Here is an 18,289-nt window from a genome sequence, read left to right on the forward strand (position 1 = left end):
CTCTGCCACACACCTCGCTCATTCAGCCCCACTTCACAGTAGAAGCCTCAAACAAGGTTCTAAAGACTGTTGACATCTAGTGGAAGCCTTAAGAAGTGCAAAATGACCCCACAGACACTATATTGGAATGGCAATGAGTTAAAACTACAAACCTCAGATTTCCCACTTCCTGGTTGGATTTTTCTCAGGGTTTTGCCTGCGATAGGAGTTATGTTATACTCAAACAGTTTTAGAAACTTCAAAGTGTTTTCTATCCAATACTAATCATAATATGCATATATTAACATCTGGGACAGAGTAGGAGGCAGTTCACTCTGGGCACGCTATTCATCCAAAAGTGAAAATGCTGCCCCCTATCCCAAAAATGTTAAGGACAACAAAGTCGAGGTATTGGAGTGGCCATCACAAAGCCCTGGCCTCAATCCTAAACAAAATGTGTGGGCAGAACTGAAAAAGCGTGTGTGAGCAAGGAGCCCTACAAACCTGACTCAGTTACACCAGCTCTGTCAGGAGGAATGGGCCAAAATTCACCCAATTTATTGTGAGAAGCTTGTGAAAGGCTACCCAAAACATTTGACCCAAGTTAAACAATTTAAAGGCAATAATGACAAATACTAATTGAGTGTATGTAAACTTCTGACCCACTGGGAATGAGATGAAAGAAATAAAAGCTGAAATAAATCATTCTCTACTATTATTCTGACATTTCACATTCTTAAAATAAAGTGGTGATCCTAACTGACCTAAGACAGGGATTTTTTACAAGGATTAAATGTCAGGAATTGTGAAACTGGGTTAAAATGTATTTGGTTAACCTCTTAGAGCTCTAGGGGCGCTATTTCATTTTTGGATAAAAAACGTTCCCGTTTTAAGCGCGATATTTTGTCACGAAAAGATGCTCGACTATGCATATTCTTGACAGTTTTGGAAAGAAAACACTCTGAAGTTTCAGAATCTGCAAAGATTTTGTCTGTAAGTGCCCCAAAACTCATTCTACAGGCGAAACCAAGATGATGCATCACCCAGGAATTAGCAGAATTTCTGAAGCTCTGTTTTCCATTCTCTCCTTATATGGCTGTGATTGCGCAACGAATGAGCCTACACTTTCTGTCGTTCGCCCAAGGTCTTAGCAGCATTGTGACGTATTTGTAGGCATATCATTGGAAGATTGGCCATAAGAGACTACATTTTCCAGAGGTCCGCCCGGTGTCCTTTGTCTAAATTTGTGCGTAATCTTCAGGTGCAGGCATTTTCTCCTGGGATTCAGGAGAGAAAGCATGTTTCCAAGAACGATGTATCAATGAAGAGATATGTGAAAAACACCTTGAGGATTGATTCTAAACAACGTCTGCCATGTTTTCAGTCGATATTATGGAGTTAATTTGGAAAAAAGTTTGCGTTTTGAGGACTGAATTTATGGATTTTTTTTGGTAGCCAAATGTGATGTATAAAACGGAGCTATTTCTAATACACAAGGAATCTTTTTGGAAAAACTGAGCATCTGCTATCTAACTGAGAGTATCCTCATTGAAAACATCAGAAGTTCTTCAAAAGGTAAATGATTTTATTTGAAGGCTTTTATGTTTTTGTTAATGTTGCGTGCTGGATGCTAACGCTAATGCTAACGCGAAATGCTAACGCGAAATGCTAACTCTAGCTAGCTACTTTTACACAAATGATTGTTTTCCTATGGTTGAGAAGCATATTTTGAAAATCTGAGATGACAGTGTTGTTTACAAAAGGCTAAGCTTGAGAGATGGCATATTTATTTCATTTCATAAATAGTTAACGTTGTGTTATGCTAATGAGCTTGCTGATAGATTTACACAATCCTGGATACAGGGGTTTTTTCATAGCTAAACGTGACGCAGAAAACGGAGCGATTTGTCCTAAACAAATAATCTTTCAGGAAAAACTGAACATTTGCTATCTGAGAGTCTCCTCAATGAAAACATCTGAAGTTCTTCAAAGGTAAATGATTTTTTTGAATGCTTTTCTGTTTTTTTGTGTAAATGTTGCCAGCTGAATGCTAATGCTAAATGCTACGTTAGCCATCAATACTGTTACACAAATGATTGTTTTGCAATGGTTGAGAAGCATATTTTGAAAATCTGAGATGACAGTGTTGTTAACAAAAGGCTAAGCTTGAGAGCTAGCATATTTATTTCATTTGATTTGCGATTTTCATGAATAGTTAACGTTGCGTTATGGTAATGAGCTTGAGTCTGTATTCACGAACCCGGATCCGGGATGGGGAGATCAGAAAGGTTAAGCCATTTTGCCACAACTTTGGAAGTATGCTTGGGGTCATTGTCCATTTGGAAGATCCATTTCCATCCAAGCTTTAACTTCCTGACTGATGTCTTGAAATGTTGCTTCGATATATCCAGATAGATATCATCATGAGGGAGGAAAATTATTTTGTGAAGTGCACCAGTCCCTCCAGCAGCAAAGCACCCCCACAACATGATGCTGCCACCCCCGTGCTTCACGGTTGGGATGGTGTTCTTTTGCTTGCAAGCCTCCCCCTTTCTCCTCCAAACATATCGATGGTCATTATGGCTAAACAGTTATATTTTTGTTTCATCAGACCAGAGGACATTTCCCCAAAAAGTACAATCTTCGTCCCCATGTGCAGTTGCAAACCGTAGTCTGGCTTTTTTATTCCTTGCTGAGTGGCCTTTCAGGTTATGTCGATATAGGACTCGTTTTACTGTGGATATAGATACTTTTGTACCCGTTTCCTCCAGCATCTTAGCAAGGTCCTTTGCTGTTGTTCTGGGATTGATTTGCACTTTTCGCACCAAAGTACGTTCATCTCTAGGAGACAGAACGCGTCTCCTTCCTGAGCGGTATGACGGCTGTGTGGTCCCATGGTGTTTATACTTGCGTACTATTACTTGTTCGGACGAACGTGTTACCTTCAGGCGTTTGGAAATTGCTTCCAAGGATGAACCAGACTTGTGGAAGTCTACAATTCTTTTCTGAGGTCTTGGCTGATTTCTTTTGATTTTCCCATGATGTCAAGCAAAGAGGCACTGAGTTTGAAGGTAGGCCTTGAAATACATCCACATGTACACCTCCAATTGACTCAAATTATGTCAATTATCCTATCAGAAGCTTCTAAAGCCATGACATTTTCTGGAATTTTCCAAGCTGTTTAAAAGGCACAGTCAACTTAGTGTATGTAAACTTCTGACCCACTGGAATTGTGATACAGTGACTAAGTGAAATAATCTGTCTGTAAACAATTGTTGGAAAAATTACTTGTGTCATGCACAAAGTAGATGTCCTAACCGACTTGCCAAAACTATAGTTTGTTAACAAGAAATTTGTGGAGTGGTTGAAAAATGAGTTTTAATGACTCCAACCTAAGCGCATGTAAACTTCCAACTTCAACTGTATATATTCTGAATGGTACTTAGCAGCGATACTGCTCTGCATGGGAGAGATAGAAGTTTGGGAAATATAGGAGTTCCAACTGTAAAGAAATTTGAAAAATTAGGAAATGAGTTCAACTGTAACAAGAAGTTTGGGGGTCATCCATACTATACAATGAGAATAGAAGTGATGGTGAGAATATCAACTAATTGCAGTGACACTATAAACTGCCAAGGGGCGACAGAGGCCTACTCACCAGGCCCTGGTTGATGAAGTACTCCGCGAAGTAGACAACTCCTCACGGAACCACAAACCTCAACAGACCCTGAGGGGAGGCGGTAGAATTGATATTAGCAGATTGGCAATAACACATATAGTACTGGAGCAAATCAAGACTGAGTAAAACTTACTAGGCCAGGGTTAAACTGATTATTTAGCACATGTGAAAATGAAATTTAAGTAAAACTGTTCTGTGTCTATCGCATTGGGGAATTGAGTTTGTATCGACTGGGAAAAAATGATATTTATGAGATTTTGGCCTGGCTTACCCTGGTCTGGGCCAACTTTGAGAGAATATAACTTTTTAATCTGAAAATGGTACAGACCAAGTCCACTTTTCTAAAGTGACTTCAAACTCACTTTAATGATGTGTAGTTTCTCAATACATGTCAGTGGTCCAGTGACCTTGTCTTCTGTTATATTCAGAAGGAAGGAAGTGAAGATGGGCTGTTTGGTTAATCAATGTCCTACAAAATATTTTACAATTAAAATGTAATATTTCATTACTTAAAATATATTGTGTTAAACATCCATATTACCACAAATCACTTTCCTCAAAATTCTTTACCTTACCACATGCTGACATGATAAACACACCTTCAGCACCTTTCTCCCGCTCCTCCTCTTCATCAGTGTCATCCAATAGGGGCTGCCTGCTCTGTGAGTCTCTGCCCCTCACAGACTCCACCTCCCTGCACTTCCACTGTGGGAAGGAAGAGGGGAAGACTAGCAGGAAAAAAATAGCTGAGGGGAAAGTGGGGGAAAAGGAAGAGACAAAAAGGGGGTGAACGGTTCAGATAAACTGACAGAAAAGGATTGATCCTTTCCCACTCACCTAACAACACATTAACTTATCACATGGGACTGACCAGGGATGAAAGCATACCGAACAAAAATATAAACGCAACATGCAATTTCAACGATTTTACTGAGTTATTGTTCATATAAGGAAATCAGTCAATTGAAATAAATTCATAAGGCCCTAATCTATGGATTTCACATGACTGGGCAGGGGTGAAGCCATAGGTGGGCTTGGGAGGGCCACCCACATGGAAGCAAGGCCCACCCAATCAGAATGTGTTTCTCCCCACACAATGGCTTTATTACAGACATAAATACTCCTCAGTTTCATCAGCTGCCCGGATGGCTAGTCTCAGAAGATCCCGCAGGTGAAAAAGCCGGATGTGGAGGTCCTGGGCAATGGCTGGCATGGTTACACATTGTCGGCGGTTGTGAGGCTGGTTGGACATACTTCCAAATTGTGCACAACCTTTTAGAGAAATACGCTTTTTGTGCGTATGGAAAATGTCTGGGATCTATTACTTTCAGCCCATGAAACATAGGACCAACACTTTACATGTTGCGTTTATATTTTTGTTCAGTATAGAACTCATTTCTTCCCGGTATGGGACCTCCTGTGTGTGCATGCGCTTGTCAAACTATCACTTAAAAGGGCTCCTTTACTAGACTACCGACACACGCTCATCCACTCACAACATATTTCCAGCCTCCAAACTGGTGAATGGAAAGAGACATCGGTTACACAAAACGGCAAAAAAATAATGACATTTGGCGATTTGAGAATTGATGCACCCACTGCTGTCCTCGCGCGTCTCAGCCACTCATCTCTGCCTTGGCAAAATGTTAGTGTTCTCGTGGAACCACATCGCAGTTTTGAGCAAATGTTTCATGCCTCTGACGTACGGTAATGATAAATAATGGCATAAAAGCCTAAAGTTTCATTTACATTTGCTTGAATTATTGTGATAGGCTCATGTTTCTGGTACAGCGTACCCCCACTATTTATTTTGCCAGTACGCCGTACCCAACTACCTTACTTTCACCTCTGGGACTGACCTGGTCACCATGGCTACAGGGACGACCAGCATGATGAGCAGCGTGTTCCTGGGTGAGAGGCCAGCCTGCGTGAGACCAGAGTACAGCAGAGCCCCGGCCACACCTGCTCCACCGGTGCCCGAGCCCCAGCCCCCCAACACATCTCTAAGAAGGCGGATAGAAAGAGACACGGGGTGAGAGTGTCGGAAAAAAACTATTGAGAGGGTTTTGAGTGAGAATACCTTTTATGTAAAAAAAAGAGCTGCAAAGTAAACAACTTACAGAACTGTTAGTAAATCAGGGAGATAGTCTACCTGCTAAAGAAGACAGTGAGAGAGAGGAAGGAGAGCTCTCCCAGTCCAGCGCTCACACTGGCAAAGATCACACCTAAAAGATACACAGTACTTTAATATGGATGCAAATATGTACTCTAATACGATACACATAATAATAGGGTTTCAAAAATGAATGGTTAAAATACCGTCTCACAGTATATCGAGTAAGGGTGAAACAATTGTAATACAGTGCCTTATGAAAGTATTAATTTCCCTTGAATTATTCCACATTCTGTTGTTACAGCCTGAATTCAAAATGGATTAAATAAAATAAGTAATACCCCATAATGACAAACTGAAAACATGTTTTTAGTAGTGACTGGGTGTATTGATACACCATCCAAAGTGTAATGAATAACATCACCATGCTCAAAGGGATATTCAATGTCTGCTTCTTTTTGTACCTATCTACCAATAGGTCCCCTTCTTTGCGAGGCATTGGAAAACCTCCCTGGTCTTTGTGGTTGTAATTCACTGCTTGACTGAGGGATCTTACAATTATCTGTATGTGTGGGGTACAGAGACGAGGTAGTCATTAAAAAATAATGTTAACACTATTATTGCACACAGAGTGAGCCCATGTAACTTGTTAAGCAAATGTTTACTCCTGAACTTGCCATAACAAATGGGTTGAATAGTTATTGACTCATGACACATGACATTTCAGCTTCTAATTTGTAATGAACATAATTCCACTTTGACATTTTAGGGTATTGTTTGTAGGCCAGTGACAAATTCTCAATTCAATACATTTTAAATTCAGGCTGTAATACAACAAAATGGAAAAGGGGTGTGAATACTTTCTGAAGTCACTGTAAGTTCTGCCTTTCTTGTGAGTTGAAAGGGTCTATCTGGGATTGGTACATTATTTTTAAACTATATACAGTATATAGCCATGGATTCTTGAAGAATACTTATAAATGCTTCATGAGCTTAGTTCAACTGTCCTAACCCATCAAAACCCCAAATGTAAGTCTGTTTTACTCCATTATTGGTAAACAATATCATTGTAAACAAATAAGGTTAAGATTCAAAACATGGTTAAAACTACAGCGCCTTCAGAAAGTATTCAAACCCCTCGACTTATACCACATTTGTGTTACAGCCTGCATTCAAAATGTTTCTCACCCATCTACCTCATAATGCTAAAGTGAAAATATGTTTTGACATTTTTGCAAATATATTGAAAATGAAATACAGATGCATCTAATTTACATAAGTATTCACACCCCTTTGCTATGACACTCCAAATTGAGCTCTGGTGCATCCAATTTCACTTGAACATCCTTGATATGTCACAACAACTTGATTGGAGTCCACCAGTGGCCAACTCAGTTGTTTGGACATGATTTACAAAATAAAAAAACGATATAAAAAGGTCCCACAGTTGACAGCTCATGTCAGAGCAGGAACTATACCATGAAGTCCAAGGAACTGTCCATAGATCGTCGAGATTCGTGATGAGGCATACATCTGGGGAAGGGTATACAACTATTTCTAGAGTGTTGAAAGTTTCCAAGAGCACAGTGGTCTCCATCATTGCGAAATTGAAAAAATATGGAACCACCCACTCTGCCTAGAGGTGGCCGTCTGACCAAACTGAGCAACCAGGCAAGAAGGACCTTGGTCAGGGAGGTGACCAAGAACCCAAATGACCACTCTGACAGAACTACAGAGTTCCTTGTCATAAATAGGAGAACCTGCCAGAAGGACAACGGTCTCTAGAGCACTTCACCAATCTGGGCTTTATAAGAGAGTGGCCAGACAGAAGCCACTACTTAGAAAAAGGCACGACAGCACACCTGGAGTTTGCAAAAAGACATGAAAGACTCAGATCATAAAGTAAAGGATTCTGTGGTCTGATGAGACAAAGAATGTACTCTTTGGACTGAATGCAAAGCAACATGTCTTGAGAAAAGGATATTTGAAATTGGATGACAACTTGTTTTTAACCAAGAAAGAACTGACTTTTTCCAACATAACATAGGTACTGCAGATCCCCTTATTGTATGGGACACTTTTAAAATGTTCCTTTAGAGGACATGCAATTCAACACTCATCTTTAAAAAAATAGCAATTCAGGTCAAGAGTTCATATTAACAAAGGATTTAGCAGGACAACAGTACAGATAGATAGCAATAAAAAATGTACCATAGAGGCACAGAATATGTGGAAAACAAAAACAAATAGAGGAACTTATTCAAGGAAGATCAAGTGTAATATATTATAAAAAATAAAACGAACTGCTAAAAGCTTGGAACACCTGTATCTGGGGAGTTTCACCCATTTTTCTCTGCAGATCCCCTCAGGTTTAAGTCCGGGCTCTGGCTGGGTCAATCAAAGACATTCAGAAACTTGTCCTGAGGCCACTCCTGTGCTTAGGGTTGTTCTCCTGTTGGAAGGTGAACCTTCACCCCAGTCTGAGGTCCTGAGAGCTCTGGAACAGGTTTTCATCAAGGATCTCTCTGTATTTCTTTTCAGTTAATCTTACCCTCAATCCTGACAAGACTCCCAACTCCTGCCGCTGAACAACATCCCCACAGCATGATTCTGCCACTATCACGCTTCAACGTAGGGATGTTGCAAGGTTTCATCCAGACGTGATGCTTGGCATTCAGGCCAGAGGGTTCAATTTTGGTTTCATCAGACCCGAGAATCTTGTTTCTCATAGTCTTTAGATGCTTTTTGGAAAACTCCAAGCGGGTAGCCATGTGCCTTTTACTAAAGGAGTGGCATCCGTCTGGCCACTCCACCATTAACACCAGATTGGGAGTGCTGCAGAGATGGTTGTCCTTCTGGAAGGTTCTCCCATCTCCACAGACGAACTCTAGCTCTCTGTCTGAGTGACCATCGGGTTCTTGGTCACCTCCCTGACCAAGGCCCTTCTCTCCAGATTACTCAGTTTGGCCGGGCGGACAGCGCTAGGAAGATTCTTGGTGGTTCTAAACTTCGTCCATTTTTGAATGATGGAAGACACTGTTCTTGGGGACCTTCAATGCTGCAGACATTTTATGGTACAATTCCCCAGATCTTTTCCTTGACACAATACTGTTTCTGCGCTCTACGAACAATTCCTTTAACCTCAAGGCTGGGTTTTTGCTCTGACATACACTGTCAACTGTGGAACCTTATATAGAGAGGTGTGTGCGCCTTTCCAAATCATGTCCAATCAATTGAATTTACCACAGGTGGACTCCAATCAAATCCTAGAAATATATCAAAGATGATCAACAGAAACAGGATGCACTTGAACTCAATTTCTTGTCTCATAGCAAAGGGTCTGAATACTTATGTAGATAAGGTATCCGTTTTTAAGTTGAAATAAATGTGCTAAAATGTCTAAAAACCTGTTTTCGCTTTGTCATTATGGGGTGTTGTCTGTAGATTGCTGAGGATTTAAAAAAAAATGTATTTAATACATTTTAGAATAAGTCTGTAACGTAACAAAATGTGGAAAAAGTCAAGGGGTCTGAATACTTACCGAAGGCACCACACACACACACACACACTACCAGTCAAAAGTTGACACACCTACTCATTCCAGGGTTTTTATTTGAACTATTTTCTACATTGTAGAATAATAGTGAAGACATCAACACTATGAAATAACACACATATGGAATCACTTAGTAACCACAAGTGTTTAAAAAAAAATCTAATCTTTAAATTTTTTTAAGTACCCACCCTTTGCCTTGACAGTTTTGCACACACTTGGCATTCTCTCAACCAGCTTCATGAGATAGTCACCTGGAATACATTTCCATTAGCAGGTGTGACTTGTTAAAAGTTCATTTGTGGAATTTATTTCCTTCTTAATGCGTTTGAGCCAATCAGTTGTGTTGTGACAAGGTAGGGGTGGTATACAGAAGATAGCCCTATTTGGTAAAAGACCACGTCCATATTATGGCAAGAACCGCTGAAATAAGCAAAGAGAAATGACAGTCCATTACTTTAAGACACGAAGGTCAGTCAACGTGGAAAATATCAAGAACTTTGAACGTTTTTTCAAGTGCAGTCGCAAAAACTATCAAGCGCTATGATGAAACTGGCCCTCATGAGGACCGTCACAGGAAAAGGAAGACAGAGCTACCTCTGAATCAGGCCTTCATGGTCAAATTGCTGCAGAGAAACTACTACTAAAAGTCACCAATAAGAAGAGACTTGCTTGGGGCAAGAAACACGAGCAATCAACATTAGACTGGTGGAAATCTGTCCTTTGGTCTGATGAGTCCAAATGTGAGATTTTTTGTTCCAACCGCCGTGTCTTTTTTCAGACGCAAAGTAGGTGAACGGATGAACTCCGCATGTGTGGTTCCCACCGTGAAGCACGGAGGAGGTATGAGGGTGTGGGGTCCTTTGCTATTGACACTGTCTGTGATTAATTTCGAATTCAAGGCACAACTAACCAGCATGGCTACCACAGCATTTAGCAGCGATACACTATCCCATCTGGTTTCCACTTAATGTGACTATCATTTGTTTTTCAACAGGACAATGACCCAAAACACATCTCCAGTCTATGTAAGGGCTATTTGACCAAGGAGAGTGATGGAGTGCTGCATCAGGTGACCTGGCCTCCACAATCACCCGACCTCAACCCAATTGACATGGGTTGGGATGAGTTGGACTGCAAGCAACCAACAAGTGCTCAGCATATATGGGAAATGCTTCAAGACTGTTGGAAAAGCATTCCAGGTGAAGCTGGTTGAGAGAATGCCAAGAGTGTGCAAAGCTGTCATCAAGGCAAAGGGTGGCTACTTTGAAGAATCTCAAATATGAAATATTTTGATTTGTATAACACGTTTTAAGTTACTACTTGATTTCATGTGTTATTTCATAGTTTTGATCTCTTCACTATTATTATAAAATGTAGAAAATAAGAAAAATAAAAACCCTTGAATGAGTAGGTGTGTCTAAACTTTTCACTGGTACTGTGTATGTATAAATATTTATATATACATATATATATATATATATATATATATATATATATATATATATATATATATATATATATATATATATATATGGGGATTGGAAATTATGCTGACAATTATATTGATGCAAGCCACAATCTGCAATATTAAAGCTGATCTACCCCCACAAATAAATGTAAAAGTATTGACTCAGGGGTGTGAATTATTTATGTAAAATACATTTCTGCATTTCATTTTCAATAAATTCTTAAAACATGTTTTCACTTTGTCATTAGATGGGTGAGAAAATATTATATTTAATCCATTTTTTATTCAAAATGGAAAGATGTGAATCCACAACAAAATGTGGAAAAAGTCCAGAGCTGTGTTCGAATACTCATACTGACCGCACTATTTGTGATGTGAATTGACTATATATAGTATGCTTATTGGTCATAGTATGGATATAGTTTGTAAGCCAAAAGGTTCCCGGATGTTGGACTAAATTCTCCAAAATACGAAGTATACACACAGAGGACACTATTTCTGTACTTTTAGGGCCCAAAATGCAATTCTTCAGAAAATGGGTGTGGCTTCACAACATTTTCAAATTTGAAGCAAATGGCGGAAAATATGAAGCCGAAGACCGACGAGAGCCAATACAAATTCATTGAACTAATTAATGACAAATGTTAAGAAAATGTTGAGCAATGTAATAAAGTAATGACTTGACAAATAAGTTACGCATAGCATTACAGCAGTATGTACCGGTATGTTAGCTAGTTACCTAACGTTTGTTGGATACTAATACATCGAACTTGTCAGGCAGTATATTAACTAACTAACCAACGTTTATAGACTTGATTATTCACATCATTCTTAGCTAAGTGGTATAGTCGTTGTGCGATTCCATGAACATTTTTAATTTTGGCTAACTACTACGATTTCAGAGCACTCTCACTCTCAGTAAACATTGGCAAAAAAAAACATAATAAATTGTTGCCAGCAGCACAGTTACAGTCACCAACACTCTGGATAACCAGCTCTGCTATGGCGAATAAAATGGTCAGAGTGAGGTGTTCTCTCATTTGTGTCTGGAAGTAGCTAGCCAATATTAGCCAGTTAGCTTGGGTTCTTGACTGCAGTTGAACACTTGGATCAACCCAACTCCTCGGCCAGAGCGTCCAGCGTGTGCTCTGAACGCTCTGAGAGCGAAACGCTCTGAATTTGCAATCTGACAATGCTCTGGATTTACAAACGCCCAGTGCGCACTCTGGCACTGCAGATTGAATTTACGAACACACCTGAAATCGCAAAATGTTTAGCTAGTAATTTGTTACGCTAACAAGCTACGATACTGTTTGTTTACAGTAAAATAAAATGAACTAATAGTAAATGGTATATACTCATTAAGTATGTAGTATACAGTATGTTAGTACGGGTTTTCGAACACAGCTAAGGTGTATGGATACATTCTGACGACAATGTATCATTTTGATCTCATGGACTCACAACTGTCTATGAATTAACATTTACATTTCTCCCCACATAGGATGATGGGGACAATTTCAGTGAAAAATATAAGAGGGCAACAGTACTTGTGCAAAGTTTCAGAATGATAACTTCCAAATGAGTGTGCTACATGACATTTATCATGAAGTTACCCAGGTGTCCCACACAAGTAGCCCAAATGTACCCAAGTGGCCAAATTGGTGAAGGTATACATTTTGAAATTAATAACTATATACAAAATACCAAAATGGTATTCTAACACACCCCCCCCCCCAAAAAAATGGAGAAAAAAAATGACAACAAAATATGGATTAATTTTTTTATTGATTAAAAAATATTTAACTTTCAATATTTGGAAGACCCTCAGTCCTCTATCAAATCAAATCTATTTATATAGCCCTAGCCTAAAACCCCAAACAGCAAGCAATGCAGGTGTAGAAGCACAGTGGCTAGGAAAAACTCCCTAGAAAGGCAAAAAATACTTATTTTCCAACATAATTTGCAAAATAACTCATTTAAAATCCTACAATGTGATTTTCTGGATTTTTTTTTCTCATTTCATCTGTCATAGTTGAAGTGTACCTATGAGGAAAATTACAGGCCTCTCATCTTTTTAAGTGGGAGAACTTGCACAATTGGTGGCTGACTAAATACTATTTTGCCCCCCTGTATGAGCCCTGTATCAACAGGTATAATAAACAGATATATATAGAAGGTTGAAGGTTGAATATATTATATTATTATTACCTGCTGATCTAATATCTCTTTTATATTATGACATTTCAGCTATATCTACTGTCTCTATTATATTATGACAGACCATCTAGATCTACTGTATTTATTATATTACAACAGACCAGCTGTATCTACTGTCTCCATTTCACTTTTGCCATTGATGTGGTCCTGCCCTCTCCTCAACAGCCTCAAATAGGCTATTTCATGTGGGTTGGGGTGGGGCGGCAGACACACGCATCTCACATTTCATGACATTACATGTTTATATATTGCTTCTAAAATTTTAAAACAATCACAAATACTATTTTATATTATTAATTTCAAACAAGGGCATTAGCATGATAATGATAAACATTATAAAAGCATGATAAACGATGCCCTCTCCCGTTCAAAAAATGTTCCTCCACAATCGCTAAATGAAGCGTCCTACAACAATCTCTGTCTCACTTTCCCAATCAATTTATTCTAAAATTGTGTGTACATCTGTATATCTAGACTTAGATTTAGCTTTCCCTGACTTAGTCGCCATAATGATTGATATATAAACAGCTGAATCTGCGCGTTTACCAAACAATGCAGTGCGTAATATGCTTAGCTCCTTCCGCTATGAAACTTCAATACAGAATGACTCTCGTTAAGCTGGAGCATACTACTTGGGTTGGTCTTGCAAACACATAAACATGGCGTATTGCTGTTTAGCTCAGCTCATTGGCTATCTACCCAGCTAGATTTCAAGACGATCAGTGGTCATTGGGTTAAAAGACAGTCAATCAACGAAACAGCAGGCAAATCATTGGTGCACAATGATGTCATGACTTGTCTTCAAATCGGTTTCTTTCAGTCAATACGTCCCGCAAAAAATGTCCCATCACGTTTGATTGTGTTACAAACAAACCAGTTGATTGCAGTGAAACCAAACATGACTGGAAAAGTCACGTTCTGTGTGGGATATTTACCTGGAATGTGTCGTCGAAAATGGAATGAGACGGAATTCACGACACAAGTGGTTCACAAAATGTTTCGTGTTAGGCTATAAAAACGGATTTTATCAAACAAAAGATCATTCATTGTGTAACAATGAGCATTGGAATTGCAAACAGACAAAGATCGTCAAAGGTAAAAAAAAAAAAAATTATGGGGCTCTATGCTCAGATAATTGCATCGTATTATTTCGCAGTAAATCATTTTTTAAATCTGACAACGCAGTTGGATTAGCAAGTTTCTAGGCTTTCAATACATGTGAGACACTTGTATTTTCATGAATGTTTAATATGACTATTTCTGTAGCGATCACCGTATGTTGTGGAATTTCAGCCTGCTAGTGGTTTCCGTGCGCAGAGAGGTTAATATACACATGACTGAAAGGTTGCTGGATTGAAACCCTGAGCTGACAAGGAAAAAATGTGTCGTTCTGCCACTGAACAAGGCAGTTAACCCACTGTTCCCAGGAACCACTGCTTTTAATCAGGGCAAGGTGACTGGAAACATGACCGAATACAAACAGTGTAGCTATTCCCTCCGCAAGGCAATCAAACAAGCTAAGCGTCAGTAGAGGCAAAGTAGAGTCGCAATTCAACGGCTCAGACACGAGAGGAATGTGGCAGGGTCTACAGTCAATCACGGACTACAAAAAGAAAACCAGCCCCGTCACAGACCCCAATGTCTTGCTCCCAGACAAACTAAACAACTTATTTGCTCGCTTTGAGGACAATACAGTGCCACTGACACGGCCCACTACAAAAAACCTGCGGACTCTCTTTCACCGCAGCCAATGTGAGTAAAACATTTAAACGTGTTAACACTCACAAGGCTGCCGGCCAAGACGGCATCCCTAGGCACGTCCTCAGAGCATGCGCAGACCAGCTGGCTGGTGGGTTTACGGACATATTCAATATCTCCCTATCCCAGTATGCTGTTCCCACATGCTTCAAGAGGACCACCATTGTTCCTGTTCCCAAGAAAGCTAAGGTAACTGAGCTAAAAGACTATCGCCCCGTAGCACTCACTTCTGTCATCATGAGGTGTTTTGAGAGACTGGTCAAGAATCATATCACCTCCACCCTACCTGACACCCTCGACCCACTCCAATTTGCTTACCGCCCCAATAGGTCCACAGACGACGCAATCGTAATCACACTGCCCAAATCCATTTGGACAAGAGGAATACCTATGTAAGAATGCTGTTCATCGACTACAGCTCAGCATTTAACACCATAGTACCCTCCAAACTCATCATTAAGCTCGAGACCCTGGGTCTCGACCCCGCCCTGTGCAACTGGGTCCTGGACTTTGACGGGCCGCTCCTAGGTGGTGAGGGTAGGAAACAACATCTCCACCCCGCTGATCCTCAACACTGGGGCCCAACAAGGGTGCGTTTTCAGCCCTCTCCTATACTCCCTGTTCACCCATGATTGCGTGGCCATGCACCTCTCTAACTCAATCATCAAGTTTGCAGACGACACTATAGTGGTAGTCTTGATTACCAACCATGACACAACTGCCTACGGGGAGGAGGTGAGGGCCCTCGGAGTGTGGTGTCAGGAAAATAACCTCACACTCAACAAAACAAAGGAGATGATCGTGGACTTCAGGAAACAGCAGAGGGATCACCCCCCTACCAACATTGACGGGACAGTAGCGGAGAAAGTGGAAAGTTTTAAGTTACAGGGGGAACACATCATGGACAAACTGAAATGGTACTCCCACACAGACAGCGTAGTGAAGAAGGCGCAACAGCGCCTCTTCAATCTCAGGAGGCTGAAGAAATTTGGCTTGGTCACCAAAAACACTCAAACTTTTACAGACTCACAATCGAGAGCATCCTGTCGGACTGTATCACTGCCTGGTACGGCAACTGCTCCGCCCACAACCGCAAGGCTCTCCAGAGGGTAGTGAGGTCTGCACAACGCATCACCGGGAGCAAACTACCTGCCCTCCAAGACACCTACACCACCCGATGTCACAGGAAGGCGAACAAGATCATCAAGGACAACAACCACCCGAGCCACTGCCTGTTCACCCCGCTATCATCCAGAAGGCGAGGTCAGTACAGGTGCATCAAAGCGGGGACCGAGAGACTGAAAAACAGCTTCTATCACAAGGCCATCAGAATGTTAAACAGCCATCACTAACAATGAGTGGCTACTGACTCAAATCTATAGCCACTTAAATAATACAAAAATTAGATGTAATAAATGTATCACTAGTCACTTTAAACAATGTGTTCATACCCTGAATTACTCAGCTCATATGTATATACTGTACTCTATACCATCTACTGCATCTTGCCTATGCTGTTCGGCCATCGCTCATCCATATATTTATATGTACATATTCTTATTAATTACTTTACACTTGTGTGTAGTTGTTGTGAAATTGTTAGATTACTTGTTAGATTCTACTGCATGGTCAGAACTAGAAGCACAAGCATTTCTCTACACTCGCATTAACATCTGCTAACCATGTGTATGTGACCAATAAAATTGTATTTGATTTAGGCTGTCATTGTAAATAAGAATTTGTTCTTAACTGACTTGCCAAGTTAAATAAATGTTAAATAAAAATGATTAATTAATCAGCTAAATCAGCTATTAACATAACTGCTGACTGGCTGATAGATGCGTCCCCATGGTTACCATATCAGCGAGATAGTGTCTGGTTTCAGGGGAAATGTCAGAGCTGCAATGTTCTAGGAATTAAAATAGTGATCAATGATCATATCTCAAATGTTTCCATCCCCATTCACAAACATAGGCCTACACACACACACACACACACACACACATTACCCAAAACGCTTATCCACATGGTAGAAGATAAGGACACCACAAGGAAGCTTGCAATCGCTGTTGCAACGCATACCAACACTCGGAAACTGTGGACAAAAACACAACCTCCAAATTGACATGTGCACTCAAATTGGCAAACCTTCGCAAACTCAAACAAACTGGTAATGTAGGATAATATTGTTTCTGTATTATGTTATGATTAGCAAAAGCTAAGATACGGCCATTGACAACATCTTATTACAATGTTCCTTTACTGTAAGAAAAAGTATTCAAAGACAACTGGGAAAGCACCATCTGTCCTTCTCTTACCCATAAGGGAGACTGTGGATGAAGAATGGAGCAGAAAACTTGATCATGAGAGTGGGAAGAATATCAGCCAGCAAAACAGCTTTGGAGAGGTGGACAGAGAGGTCACACACATGTTAACCAGGCAGAATCAGGCTGGTCACTTTAATACATGTTTACATACTGCTTTACTCATTTCATATGTATATACACTGGATTTTAGTCAATGCCACTCCGACATTGCTCGTCCTAATATTTATATATTTCTTAACTCCATTATTTTACTTTAGATTTGTGTGTATTGTTGTGAATCGTAAAATATTTCTGCACTATTGGAGCTAGGAACACGAGAATTTCGCTACACCCGCAATAACATCTGCTGAATAAAATAACATTTGATCACACACACTTTCACAGCTGCAGTGCATCTCTATTTACCGCGGTAGAAACAGGGCTGCAGTCGTAACGACTTATTTTTCCACCTTCAACGTCCAAGGCAACTGTGGATGGGGTCTGAAGAAGAAGGACATGGAGAGAGAATGAAAGAATATTGCCAATATAGTACTTTGATACTAACAACAGATACAAATGCTATGGTGATACAGCATTCTACAACCCATTCTTACAGGCGATGTGGAGTTGTGAGACCCTTGTTGTTTTAAAATGTCATGGGCTGCACTCAGCATCACCACGTACGCAAAGTTATTGCACAACCCCAGCAACCTGAAGACAAGGGTCAGGAGGAAAGGTGGGAGACACAATGTTGAATTTCAAATCATTAATTTCTATTACCTGCATTTCAGAACATTCAGTGCAAGGGGGGGGGGCATGCAGAGATAAGTATCAGTGGGCCAATGAATGATAGCAAGTTCACTGAGGCTACGCAATGATGTTGTAGGGCAAACTGAGGATAAGATGTAGCCAGCCTTCCTATGTAGATTAAGACACCACGAAGCCAGTGCAAGATATGGCTTGGAAAACGTACCTCAATCTAGGTATGACAATTGCGTTGTACTACGAATTGTCCCAACTGCTTCACCAAGTAGAAGGAACGGCTGTTAGTTTTTAAGTAAACTGCCGTTTTTGTCCTCATGCTAGCTAGCAGAAGCCACAGCAGCCATTTTAGAATTCCATAATGGCTGCTGTGGCTACATACATATTTATAGCTGGGGCCAGACAGAATCTACAAGGAGGGGTTTAGTCAGTCTTTACAACATATAGT

The 18,289-nt window shown here is 40.3% G+C and overlaps 2 protein-coding genes across 4 annotated transcripts in view; both read right to left on the reverse strand.

Moving 5' to 3' along the window:
• The window catches only part of LOC118937821 (battenin-like), a 154,646-nt gene that overhangs the window by 115,219 nt on the left and 21,138 nt on the right, over positions 1-18,289 (reverse strand). The gene's annotated exons all lie outside the window — the stretch shown is intronic.
• On the reverse strand, positions 4,020-17,593 carry LOC149979244 (battenin-like). 2 transcript variants are annotated; one of them, XR_016485180.1, is made up of 5 exons: positions 17,506-17,593; positions 5,811-5,883; positions 5,518-5,661; positions 4,258-4,404; positions 4,020-4,073 (listed from the first exon to the last, which is right to left on the reverse strand). XR_016485180.1 is itself a non-coding variant. In XM_090192972.1 (5 exons), the coding sequence occupies exons 1-4, from the start codon at positions 16,799-16,801 to the stop codon at positions 4,296-4,298; spliced, it is 345 nt and encodes a 114-aa protein (XP_090049098.1). In that variant the 5' UTR covers positions 16,802-16,945; the 3' UTR covers positions 4,020-4,073; positions 4,258-4,295. The 2 variants fall into 2 exon arrangements, 1 of the variants encoding a protein (XP_090049098.1); XM_090192972.1 differs by lacking the exon at positions 17,506-17,593 and adding an exon at positions 16,783-16,945.

Source organism: Oncorhynchus mykiss, chromosome 12, assembly GCF_057628025.1.
Source record: "Oncorhynchus mykiss isolate SJ-2025 chromosome 12, ASM5762802v1, whole genome shotgun sequence".
Lineage (NCBI taxonomy): Eukaryota > Metazoa > Chordata > Actinopteri > Salmoniformes > Salmonidae > Oncorhynchus > Oncorhynchus mykiss.